The 12,491-nt window shown below is 47.7% G+C and overlaps 1 protein-coding gene across 3 annotated transcripts in view; it reads left to right on the forward strand.

Moving 5' to 3' along the window:
• Positions 1-12,491, forward strand: part of DDC (dopa decarboxylase) — a 98,844-nt gene that overhangs the window by 30,976 nt on the left and 55,377 nt on the right. For all 3 annotated transcript variants that reach the window (XM_052638679.1, XM_052638681.1, XM_052638680.1), the window contains exons 5-6: positions 6,666-6,800; positions 9,875-10,018. In XM_052638679.1, the coding sequence (XP_052494639.1) occupies positions 6,666-6,800; positions 9,875-10,018 (279 nt within the window). The remainder of the gene's footprint in view (positions 1-6,665; positions 6,801-9,874; positions 10,019-12,491) is intronic.

Here is a 12,491-nt window from a genome sequence, read left to right on the forward strand (position 1 = left end):
GTTAATCGGCTGACTAACCCTATTATTTTACAGTTCTTTCTGGTGGGAGCCTGATGGATCTCACAGCTAAAATCAGGTTGACCCCTTGTAAGTCCCAAGCAAGACTCTGTCCTTGCCTCTTCTAGTTTCTAGAAGTTTCCCACATTCCTGTGCCATAGCACCTCGTCTGTCTGCAAAGTGGCTGCAAAGTGCCATCTCTCTGACCCTTCTTTCAGGTCACCTCTCCTCTGACCAGAATTAGAGAAATGAGAAAGCGTCTTCACTTTTCAGGACCCCCGAGATTAGATAGAGTCCATCCAGATAATCCAAGATAACCCCCTCCCCCTCCTGTCAAGGTTCTTAACTTAATCACACTAGCAGGGTCCCTCTTCCAAATACAGTGGGGATTCTCAGCTTCCATGATGAAAGTGTGGCATCTTTTATTTTCCCAAACAAAACCAGTGCGGGTCAGCGTCACGGAGAGAGGGACCCACAGAGGGAGTCTCACTTCTACCCTCACAGATTTGGGTCAATAAGTCTTTGGTGGGCCCAGGAATAAGCATTCTAACCTGCATGTCGGGTCATCCTGATGCTGCATTCATGTCATCTCATTCAGAGATGTTGAAATACTCTTCGATAAACAAGCCTGTGGCATGACCCAGGGCTGACTTTCCTGTGACCTACAGCCTGCTTACTCTCTCAGAGTAACTCTTTTGCCAGATCTCTTTCTGATGGTTGCGATGGGATGGCTGATGTGATGATGGGCAGTGAGACATCACAGGACCGGTGTTAGTGGCAGACAGAGATATGATATAGGCTGATTGTACTGGAGTCCTGGCTGTGACGCTCAGATTCACAAAAAGGAGACGGCCAGGATGAGAGTTTTAATAATGAAGTTGACTGTGCATCATTCCGGCAGGTTGGGATTATGGAATGCTCCCAAGATTAGGATGGTCATGAAAGTGTTTGCGGTGACAATATTGGCAGATTCTGCTAGGCAAAAACAGGACTCACGGACCTGCAGCACGGCCCCCACTAAAGGCAGAGGAGAATTCTCCTTCTATCAGCTTCACTGGGGCCCTGCGATTTCTGCCAGTGCGGAGATAAATCATATCCTGGCTCGGGGTCAGGATGGGAAAATCAGTCACAGATGCTCTTGTAAAAGGATTATGGTTGAGAGCATCACTGAACCATTTATTCGCAGGACTGGTAAGAGAATTGCTGGGTCACTCTATGTGAAACCGTCTGGCTCCTGCCCAGCCTGGCCAGGCTCAACCACACTCCCTCGTCCCCTCCTGTCTCACCTCTCTGCTTATAGCGCGCTCCCTCCTGCAACAGCGTTTCTGAGTGCTGGCTGATGGAAATGAATCCTTCACTCTGAGTATGCAAAGCTTCAATACGGTGCTGTGCACGGGACTTAGACCCGGCGGCAACAGTGACTTTTCTCACAGTGGCAAACGTTTCGGCCACCTTGGACAGCTTTCTGTTGGTCAAGGTGATGCAGCCTGGGGCAACCTGGGAAAAACCACACACAAAGGTCTGAGCTCCAAGCCGCTTCCAGCCTGGGAACGGGGCTGCTATCCGCAGCCCCAGTCCATGCCCCTTCAGCTGCATCTCCCCTTGCTGGGGGGTCAGGTGGCTTTCAGGTCCCTGACTCTCTGGGGCTCCACTGCCAACAAAGAGCAGGGCCTGAGAGAGGCAGGCTGCCATGGGGACCTTGGTGGTGAGTTCTGTCCGACTGAATTCCAGCCCTGCGGGTGATCCGACGCTCCACGACAAGATGGACCCTCATGGTAGACCTACTTCTTTCTGATTCCACAATTTTTGTCAAGATACACTTTTTCCCTTTGTGCTATTCATTTTGACCCCATGTCCCAGCATCTGGGAAGCCCAGTTAATCTGAGAGTCAGCTCTTCCCTCACCCGGGGACATCTTCCTCCCACTATGACTTAGTCTTTGTTTCTCGGTCCCTTATACTCGGTTTTTGAGGAACTCTGGCTTTCCACGGTTTGGGTACCTCTTCCATCATTTTCCACTTTTATTTGGCATTTTCCCTGGTTTTTTTTTTTTTTTTTTTTTTCATTTTCTCCTCTGTATTTTGGGGGAATTTCTCTTGGTTTTCTCTATATCACCATCTCCATTTTTCACAGTGTCGACTGATTACCGTCAGCGTCAATTTTGGCTCTGCTATTCAACTTAAAAGCATCATCTCCTTTCCGCTAACAAAAACTAGACATCCATTAGATAAATGGAAGAGAGGCAGAAACACTTTGGGGCGGCTTCCTCCCAGTGTTATTTCAATACCTGTGTGTGTGTACATACATATGTACGTAATAGAAACAAAAGTGGGATAATACAATACATCATGTAGACCTCCTGTGTGGTGTTTTACTTACCATTTTGTTGTGGGCTTTCCCCACTGTTGATTTATTTTATCTGTAAACAGTTTTGGCCGTGCCCGATCTTCGCTGTAGCCCACGGGCTGCGGTGAACAGGGGCTCCTCTCTAGTCCCTGTGTGAAGGCTTCTCACGGCGGTGGCTTCTCTTCTTGCAGAGCCTGGGCTCTGTGGAGCAGGCTTAGTAGTGGTAGCAAGCAGGCTCAATTGTCCTGCATGCGGCGTCTTTCCAGAGCAGGGATTGAACCCGTGTTCCCTGCACTAGCAGGTGAATTCTTAACCCCTGCACCACCAGGGAAGTCCTCCTGTTGTTTAGTCTTTGAGAATATTATTATTGCATGATTTTCTCCTTTTTTAAAAATTAAGTATGGTATGTTTAACATGTGTGGTCTCCTTCCATTTGCATGACTATCTACGGTGTCACAATTTATATAAACAGAATATCTATAGAAATGTGTATAGTATCACATCTTTCACTCGTGAGTCTTATTTCAAAGGATACGCTCTAGAATGAAGGTCAACAATCCCCTAAGAGGATCCTCAGCTTTCTTCTGAGGCTCGCCTGGTTGAGCCTCAGCACGAATGCTCCAGCTCCACCAAAGATCAAAAACAAACAACAATTTTAAAAAAGAGTTTTTCTGGGTCACTGGAGATCAGGACAAATACAGTTTCATGTTTAATTCTTTCCAGCAGCCCGAAATCAAATGATTTCTCTCATTTGATGCTACTCAAAAATCTTACAGATCCCTCATCATCCAAGGCGTGTATATCATAATACCAACTTTGTGTTGAACACCCACTCAGAGTTAGGCTGTGTTTTAGCTTTATTTCTTCTGTTTTCTGGGTTCATTTCTCAACCTCCAAATATCTATGAGGATTGGGTTATCAACAGCCCAAGGTTCAGAAACATAGTGTGTGGGGCCCCCGGGCTTGAGCTAGTTCAAGGCAAAGCTGGTGTACATGTGAGCTGGAGGCCAGGGTGTCCCCCCAGCCTGCCCCTGGCCCTTGGCTGGGGTGTGAGTGTCCAGAGATTGGCATGCTGCCGTGGGCTTCATCTTTAAATCACCTTTTCCTTTAAAGGCACTTCCATTTTCTAGAAACAGCAGAAGCTCAGGCATTTGTTTGGGACTAATTCTGACATCCCTCAGCCCAAGACTCAATACAACCCGCCTTGGAGTCCTGTCCACCCAGTTTGCTCGAGGAAAGCAGTCAATTGTGTCTGTGTTTGAGGCAGGAAGCCCAGCCTTCCCTCTGACAAGGCTGATTGCCTCTAATTTGCAAGGGCTCGGAGTGCCTGAGCCTGCTGACAGCCGGGGGGGATGCTGGCCCCCCAGAGCCATAATCACAGCTGCCAGGCGTCAGCCCTGTGATGGGTGTCTGCGTCAAATGGCAAACCATCCTTTGAGCTGGACAAACAGGGCCATGGAAATAGTCTCTTAATTGGCTCTGAAAGCTCTCGTGGAAGAAAGGCCAATTTTGTGCTGTGTGTGGGGTGACACTTGAAAACTAAGAAAATGAAAGGGTGTTCCTGCTCCAGCATCAGCAGCCAGTGGCAACGTTCACCGCAGTTCTTTCTGCCTTGCCGCAGCCTCACCATGGCAACCTTTGTCTGCGGCAGGAAAACAGAGGTATCCTTACTGCTCTCTGTGCAAGAGCAGGCGCCCCATCCCTTCCTTGGCCCAAACCTGCTTCCAGCAGAGGCCAGAGACCCACTTGTCTGCTGCGCCTGTCACCAAGCTGTTACCCAGTCCAAGCCTACTCTGCTTGCTGCACTACAGGCCAATTAACTGAGAGATGTGGTGTTGAGGCAAGGAATATGTCTTTATCGGGAAAGCTGGCTAGCCAAGAAAATGGAAGAGTAATGTCTCAGCCTTCTTGTTGGGGGTCCGGATGCCAAGTTCTTTTACATAACAGAAAGAGAGAGGAGTTGAGGACGCAAAGTAAAACAAAACAAAACAGTCTTGCAATTACCTCCTAGAATGGCAAGCCTCGGGCAGGGGATGTATTAATTTCTTCCTTCCCAGGTGGTTCAGTGGTAAAAGAATCTGCCTGCCAATTCAGGAGATGCAGGAGTCAGTGCTTTGATCCCTGGGTCGGGAAGATTCCCCTGGAGAAGGAAATGGCAACCCACTCTAGTATTCTTGCCTGGAGAATTCCGTGGACTGAGGAGCCTGGTGGGCTACAGTCCATGGGGTCGCAAACAGCTGGATACAATTGAGCGCCTGAGCACTCCCATCCACAGGTGGACAGGGTCCTGAACCAAGGCACTTTGGTTTAATATTCAAGCAAGAGGGCAGGGTTCCCTGGGGCAGGTCATTACGTATAAACAGTATCCTTTTAGTGAAAAAAAGCAAGCGGAAGCAAAGGTTAAAGTAAAAGAAACAGATTTCCTGCAGTGAAGCCATGCCTCCTCCAGCCATTGCACTCACGGGTGCTTGGCTGACAGTTGTTTCCTTGGCATATTTTTGAAAAATCGCTTTTTGTTGCCTGAAGAAGGGGAGTTTTCTTTCAAGGCATGGACAGCGCCTAAAGGAAAGCCCATTGTGAACTGTTGTGGTGATTCAAGCCTTTCCTTAGAATATGGTTCAGAGAAGCATGGACGCTGGGGGGTAGTGGGAGTTCCAAGGCCTCCGACAGAGGGTGATGTTGAGAGTGAGCTGCGCTCACACAGGAGTGTCAGGGAAAGACAAGGACACGCACCCCTGGGCCCGTGCCTTTCTGTGAGTTTCCCATGTCAGTGTGTATGAAGGAGGCAGTGGATTTCCCTACTTTCTTCGATTTAAGTCTGAACTTAGCAATAAGGAGTTCATGATCTGAGCCACAGTCAGCTTCTGGTCTTGTTTTTGCTGACTGTATAGAGCTTCTCCTTTTTTGGCTGCAAAGAATATAATCAGACTTTGGTATTGACCATCTAGTAATGTCCATGTGTAGAGTCATCTCTTGTGTTGTTGGAAGAGGGTGTTTGCTATGACCAGTGTGTTTTCTTGGAATTAAGATTACAGATGTGTATATATGAATTTATGCATTGGAGCCGCACAGCTCTACAGGACTATGAATGTTTTTATTTTATAAAGTTTTTTCTCACAGTCAACAAAACTCTACCTTTTAGACTTTTTCTTTCTAATGGTAATACTATTCAGCTCATGGTCTTTTCCAGGATTTACGTAAGATTCCATGATCACACATGGACTAGTCGCTGCAAACAGATATGGGTTTGCTCCTAACCATACTGCTCACTTACAGTTGATTTGGGGCAAGTTACCTAAACTCTCTGAACATAGGTTTCCCAACCGAACATGATACAATTAAAAATGAGCTTAGTTTGAAACTTAGATGGGCTGACGGAGTAGGTGCTGAATTTATATTCTCTTTCACCACCACCCACCCTCAGAGGAGTGAATTTTGCATACTTGATTCCTTTGCCAAAATAAGTTGCTGACATTCATTGTGTTAGCTTGATAAGGCTGCCACAAGGAAGAGGCAGAGACCAGATGACCCAGGCAGCAGACAGGCTTGTCTCATCATCCGGAGCCGAGACATCTGATGTCACGGTGGCAGCATGGCTGACATTCCCGAGGCTTCTCCCTGTGTGCTCACGTGGCCTCACGTCGTGTGTGTGTGTGTGTGTGCAGGCACATGTGCTCAGCTCCTCGTCCTATGAGGACACCAGCCAGCCTGGACCACGGGCCCCTCTAAAAGGCCCATTGTGACTTTGTGATCCCTTCATAGATTTTGTCTCCATATGTGGTCACATCCTGAGAAATTGGGAGTTAGGGCTGCAACATATGAAATCTGGGGGAGAGGGATTCAGCCTGTAACATTAGTGACGGGGGAACACCCTCCAGGGCAATTTCTGGGTCTCAAAGAAGAGGCAGCCCCTTTGTGAAAACAGACAAATGTGTGTGTCCAAGCTGCTGTGTGTGCAGCTGTGCCCGCAGCTGTGCCCTGGGTCCCATTTCCTCCTCTGGGGGAAATGCACCAGCGCGTCCTGTCCAGACTGGGAAGTGTCCATGGGAACGTGTCTGCCAAGTCTGCAGCAGGGATGCCTAGTAAGCGCCAGTGAGTGCTGGTGGGTATTTTATGAAACAGGCAAAGCAATGCTGAATTGGTAATAAGAGCTGGAGTGTCAGTCACAGGTGCACAGCCTTTTCCCCTGCATGGGAGAACGGACTTGACAATTTCAGGCGCATCTTCTAAGAAAATAGGAAGATCCCACATCACATCTCTCACATTTAGAGATGATTCCCTGGCTGCAGTTGGAAGGTCCTATTGACCTTTTCTTTGATTTAGGGAACTGCCAGTGAAGCTACCCTGGTGGCCCTGCTGGCCGCTCGGACCAAAGTGACCCAACGCCTGCAGGCCGCCTCCCCAGAGCTGACGCAGGCTGCCGTCATGGAGAAGTTGGTGGCCTACGCGTCTGACCAGGTGAGTGCAGTGCCCAGAGCCTCCTTGAGCCTCCTGGGGTGGAATGGTTTGTGGTGTCAATTTAAAACCACACCGAGGACTTCCTGGTGGTCCAGTGGTTAAGACTCTGTCTCCCATTGCAGGGGCTGTGGGTTCTGTCCCTGGTCGGGGAACCAAGGTTCCACATGCCTCAGGGTGTGTCCAAAAATTAAAAAAGAAAAAACTACAGACCGTGCAGTATCCGTTTCAATCCAAAAGCAGTCCCCCGGGTGTCACTAAGCTAGGGACCTCTGCTAAAGTAAAGATGTAGGCTGCCAGTGGGAACTTAGCAGATCAGGTTGGAAAGAGAACAAACGTGCCGTGAGATCACCCCGACCCCACCTGTCCCAGCTCGTGTTGAGGCCAGCTGGCTGCCTTCAGCACGGCGTAGTGGAGCCGCATGTGGGGCTCAGGGCTCAAAGACCTGGGCTCACGTCCCAGCCCTGCTATTTTAAATTCTGTGATCTCAGGCCAATCACGTCAGTTCTCAAAGCCTTTTTTAAACCATCAGACAGGGTCCAAAGGGCCTGCCACCTGGTGCTGCTGCTCTGCCAGCTAGTGGTTGCACCAAGATGAGGAGTGAGGCAGTGGTTTATAAGGCTTAGAGATCTCTGCAAGTGGGGGCATCTAGCCCATGATCAGTTCCCATGATCAGCCTTCTCGAAAAAGGTTAAAAAGCAAAGCAAAATGCAGCTGTGTGAGAGAGAACAGAAGGAAAGAGCATTGAGCAGCAGCCCCACAAGTGAACCAGGAGTCAAGAGGGCACCCGAAAAATGGCACCACCAGAGGCTTTGGTTCCACAAGGCTGGTTTAGCTTTGCCCCACAAGTGAACCAGGAGTCAAGAGGGCACCCAAAAAATGGCACCACCAGAGGCTTTGGTTCCACAAGGCTGATTTAGCTTTGCCCACATAGCATTTTTAAAGTTTTTTTTATTGTGGCAAAGTCACATAACATAAGACATGCTATTTTAACCACATTTAACTGTATAGTTCAGGCTTCCCTGGTGGCTCAGATGGTAAAGAATCTGCATGCTGTGTGGGAGATCCAGGTTCTATTCCTGGGTCAGGAAGATCCCCGGAGAAGGGAATGGCTACCCACTCCAGTGTTCTTGCCTGGAGAATTCCATGGACAGCGGAGCCTGGTGGGCTACAGTCCACAAGGTCACAAAGAGTTGGACCGACGAGTGACTCACACACACACCGTACAGTTCAGTGGCGCAAAGTACAGTCACACTGTTGTGCAATGCTCACTGTCATCCGTCTGCCAGATTTTTCGCCTTCCTAAACGGAAACTCTGACCCATTAAACACTAAGTCCCCCTTACCCCTCCCCTCCATACCCCTGGAGGAGGGGGAGCCCCTGGCATCTACATACTTGCCAACTCTATGAAATTGACTTCTAGGTACCTCATGCAAGTGGGATCAGTTTTTGCCTGCTCAGACTGTACTTTGGAGCGTGTTTTAAGGGTGACTTAGGACACACCCTAGGAATAGATTGTACCTTCTCTTCCCCTGTGCTGCACAGTATGTTCTCATCACTTATCTATTTCATACGTAGTTGTGTGTATGTTTCAGTCCCAATCTCCCACTTTATCCTACCCCCCTTTCCCCCCTTGATGTCCGAAAGTTTGTTCTCTGTGTCACTGATGTAATATTTTTAATGAGTTTGTTAAGCCAGGCACTTCAACTGTGACAGCTTTGTTCTAGGGAATAAACATATGTAGCCTGAAATCAATATAATATGCATACTTGGATGCTTTGTCGGGAGGATTGTCTCTGTGTGTACTCTAACTCCAGGCGCTAGGGCTGCCCACAGAGTAAGAAAACTATTCACTTCTATTTATTTCTCCCTTGTTTCCCAGACAGACATGAGAAAACTTTTAAAAATGCATGTGTAGGTCTCTATGTATCTATGCTGAGATAAGTTGCTATGAATGTTAGGTGATAGCCTTTCCCAGCAGGGTTTTCATGAGGGAATTTCACCCGAGAGAAGTGATCCGTGGGGTTCTCTAGATTCTCGCAAGGATGCTGTGTGGCTACTACTATCCTAGATGACAGGAGTCAGGTGGGTTCGTTACATTGAGTGGACAGCCATGGGCTCTAAGGCTTAATTCTGTGGCTTTGGGTTCACGTTTCCAAGGAGCAAGGTCTGATGTGGGGCTTTAGGGGTTCACCATTTATTGAGGGATGCTCTTTGGGGAAGCCTGTAGGAGTTAGGGAAGCCACATACACAGGGCAGGAATGAGCAAGGATGTGCCCTCTGGGAGAGTCACCTCCCATCAGCTCCTCCTGAGTGGAATCTACGTTTCAGGTGAGCATTAGCCCCCAGGAGCACAGGCTCAAGGTGCTGGTTGTAAATATAAAACCCTATCACCTTGCTCCTCATCTGAGGGTAAAGAGGATGTACAAACCACAAGGAGAGCTACTTTTGAGCATCGTCATATAGTCTGCATGCAATTTTAGGGCCTCAGATGATAAGAGTGGGACTAGGAGCTGACTAAGTACACTTATAAAGTGATATCATCATCAGGTGACATGACTAGGTGTCATTTTCCCAGCTGTGCTTCCAAATGAGCATCCCCTGCTTCTGTCAAATTCAAACCAGAGGACGAAAAAGCCCTCAGTACAGCTCCGTGTAAGACTGCCCTGATGGCTCAGCAGGTAAAGAATCTGCCTGCAGTGCAGGAGACACAGGAGATGGGGGTTCACTTCCTGGGTCGGGAAGATCCCCTGGAAGAGGAAATGGCAACCCACTCCAGGACTCTTGCCTGGGAAATCCCATGGACAGAGGAGCCTGGCAGGCTACAGTCCATGGGGTCGCAAAGAGTCAGACACAACTGAGCACAACCCCACACTTGCCTGCAGGCACAGCCCAGCACTCTGCCGTCTGAGTCGGAATCGTGAAACTCGGAAGTAGAGTCCTCAGGACCTGAAAGGGCTCCTGGCCTGGAGGTGCAGGGGGTTGGGGGTGGGATCGAGGCTCTGCCTCCTGGCACTCAGGAGGCAGGCAGAAGCGCTGGAGGCTGCTGCAGAGTCTAACCTGGCACTTTCTTGCAGGCACACTCCTCCGTGGAAAGAGCCGGCTTAATTGGTGGAGTGAAATTAAAAGCCATCCCCTCCGATGGCAAGTTTGCCATGCAAGCTTCTGCGCTGCAGGAAGCCCTGGAGAAAGACAAGGCAGCCGGCCTGATTCCTTTCTTCGTAAGTTCCCCCGGCCCCACAGGAGTGTCTGGGCCCTGCTGGGGCAGTGGGTCGGGCCTGTGGTGACACGATCATTTCCTGGCTGCCGCGGTGGTCACGGACCAGGCATACTCAGGTCAGCACACCTCTCCTTCAGGGCAGCTGGAGCAAAACTCCAATGATTTTCCCTTCTGCTTGCGTGAATCTCAGAAACACAGAGTACCCAGCCAGGGGGATACTGCTAAACCAAAAAGTCTTGCTTCTGCTTCCTGTTAAAAGTGACAGCATAGGGCGCACCCTTGACATGGCAGATGAGTGACAGCCATCGGAGTTAGCTGAGTTAAAAATAAAGTACACTTTCCACCTAGAGGGGTGTCCTCAGGAGATACTACGATGCATCGCTTGTGAGAGAGGTGTTACAAGCCAGCAGTGATTAATTTAAAATACAATTAAACAGGATATGATTAAAACATCTAGCTAACCAAACATCAGCTAGTTTTGCTGTGCATGGCTGGGCACTTTCCAGTGGGGAAGAAGCAGTCGCGCCCACCGGAGCCTGGGAGCTGCCCTGCCTGGTGTGCCATGCATCCCATCTCATGGCTGCACTGGGAGGTCGGGTGGGACTGTGGCACTGGCCCTGTGGGGTCATCTGGCTACACTTTGGAGTCACCTGGGGAGCTAAGAAGAATGCCGATGCCCAGGCCCTGCTCCAGCCTCTCTGAGGACAATGGCAGGTATTGGAGTCGCTTCCCGGTGGCTTCCAGCTTCTGCTGTGCACCCAGGATTCCATGCTCCTAGGCACCCATCCATATCTCGGTACTTCCAAGTTGTAGAGCAAGCTCGGTTCAACAGACTCTAGGTGCCACATGTTTATAACTTTCATTACTTTTTAAGAGTTACTCTTTGAGATGAGGTTTTTTAATCCAAAAATTGTTTTGATCAATTCAAATTTACCACCATTTGTTGAACAACTAACATGTAGTCTGGGGGAGGGACTGAAGGCATGATTTTATACATAATTTGATCTTGATTCGAGGATTTTCCAAGGGAATAAGGAGCATAAACAAATAATTGTAGAAACATCAACAAGTGTCAGGTTGTTGAGTTTGAAGATTTCTTTCTATATTTTGGACTATTGTCGGAAACCAGTCCTTTATCAAGAGGTATGCTTTGCTAATGTTTTCTCCAAGTTGGGGACATATTGTTTCATTCTTAGAAAGTATCTGCCACAAAGAAGTTTTTATTTTTAATGAAGTTCATCTCATCAATTTTTTTCATGGACTATGTCAGGAACCCTTAAAAACTCATCCACAAACCCAATATGTTCCAGATCGTCTCCTGTGTTAGCTTCTAGGAGTTTTATAGTTTTGCATTTCACATTTATATCCGTGGCTCACTTTGAACTGGTTTTTGTAGATGGTGTGAGTCTGTATCCAAATCCATTTCTTGCATGTGAAAGTCTGTTCCAGCACTGTGTGTTGAAAAGACTCTTCTTTTCCCATTAGATTGCCTTTGCTCCTTTGTCAAAGATCAGGTACCCATATTTGTGTATGTCTATTTTTGGGTTCTCTGTTTTGAGCCATTGATCTGTCTGTTTATTCTTCCCCAGTATAACACTGTCCTGATTACTGTAGCTTCTGCTAAGGCTTGAAGTTGGGTAGTGTCAGTCCTCTGACTTTTTTTTCTCCCTCAATATTGTGTTGTGTATTCTGCCTTCTTTTGCTTCTCTCTATAAACTCTGGACGTGGTTTGTCAATAGCCATAACATAATCGGCTAGAATTTGAATGAGATTGCATTGAATTTATAGATCAAATTAGGAAGTACTGACATCTTGACAATGTTGAGTCTTCCTACCCATGTACATAGAAAATTTTTCCATTTATTTCGATAAAATCTTTCATCAGAGTTTTATAGTTTTCTTCACATATATTTTGAGGCTTCCCTTGTAGCTCAGTTGGTAAAGAATCAATGCAGGAGACCCAGGTTCAATTCCTGGATTAGGAAGATCTTCTGGAGAAGGAAGTGGCAACCCACTTCAGTATTCTTGCCTGGAGAACCCCACGGACAGAGGAGCCTGGCAGCCTACAGTCCATGGGTTTGCAAGAGTTAGGCATGACTTCGCAAGTAAACCACCACCATATAGATCTTATACATATTTTGTTAGATTTTTCTAAGTATTTCTCCCTCCCTCTCTCGCTTTGCCTCTCTAGTTTGGTGTTAGTGTACATGGTATTGTGTTCTTAATTTCAAACTCAAATTTTTCATTGCTGGAGTATGAGAAAGCAACTGACTTTTGTATATTTTCCTTTATTCTCTGTCTTGTTAAAATTGCTTACTAGTTTCAGGAGGTTTTGGGTTTGATTTTGATTTGGGAGGTGGATTTCTATATAGATAATTGTGTCATCTTCAAACAAAGGTAGTTTCATTTTCCCCTCTCAATCTGTGTATCTTTAGTCCCTTGTTTGTCTTTTTGTAACAGCTAGAATTTCCAAC

The sequence above is a fragment of the Budorcas taxicolor genome, chromosome 4 (genome assembly GCF_023091745.1).
Source record: "Budorcas taxicolor isolate Tak-1 chromosome 4, Takin1.1, whole genome shotgun sequence".
Classification (NCBI taxonomy): domain Eukaryota; kingdom Metazoa; phylum Chordata; class Mammalia; order Artiodactyla; family Bovidae; genus Budorcas; species Budorcas taxicolor.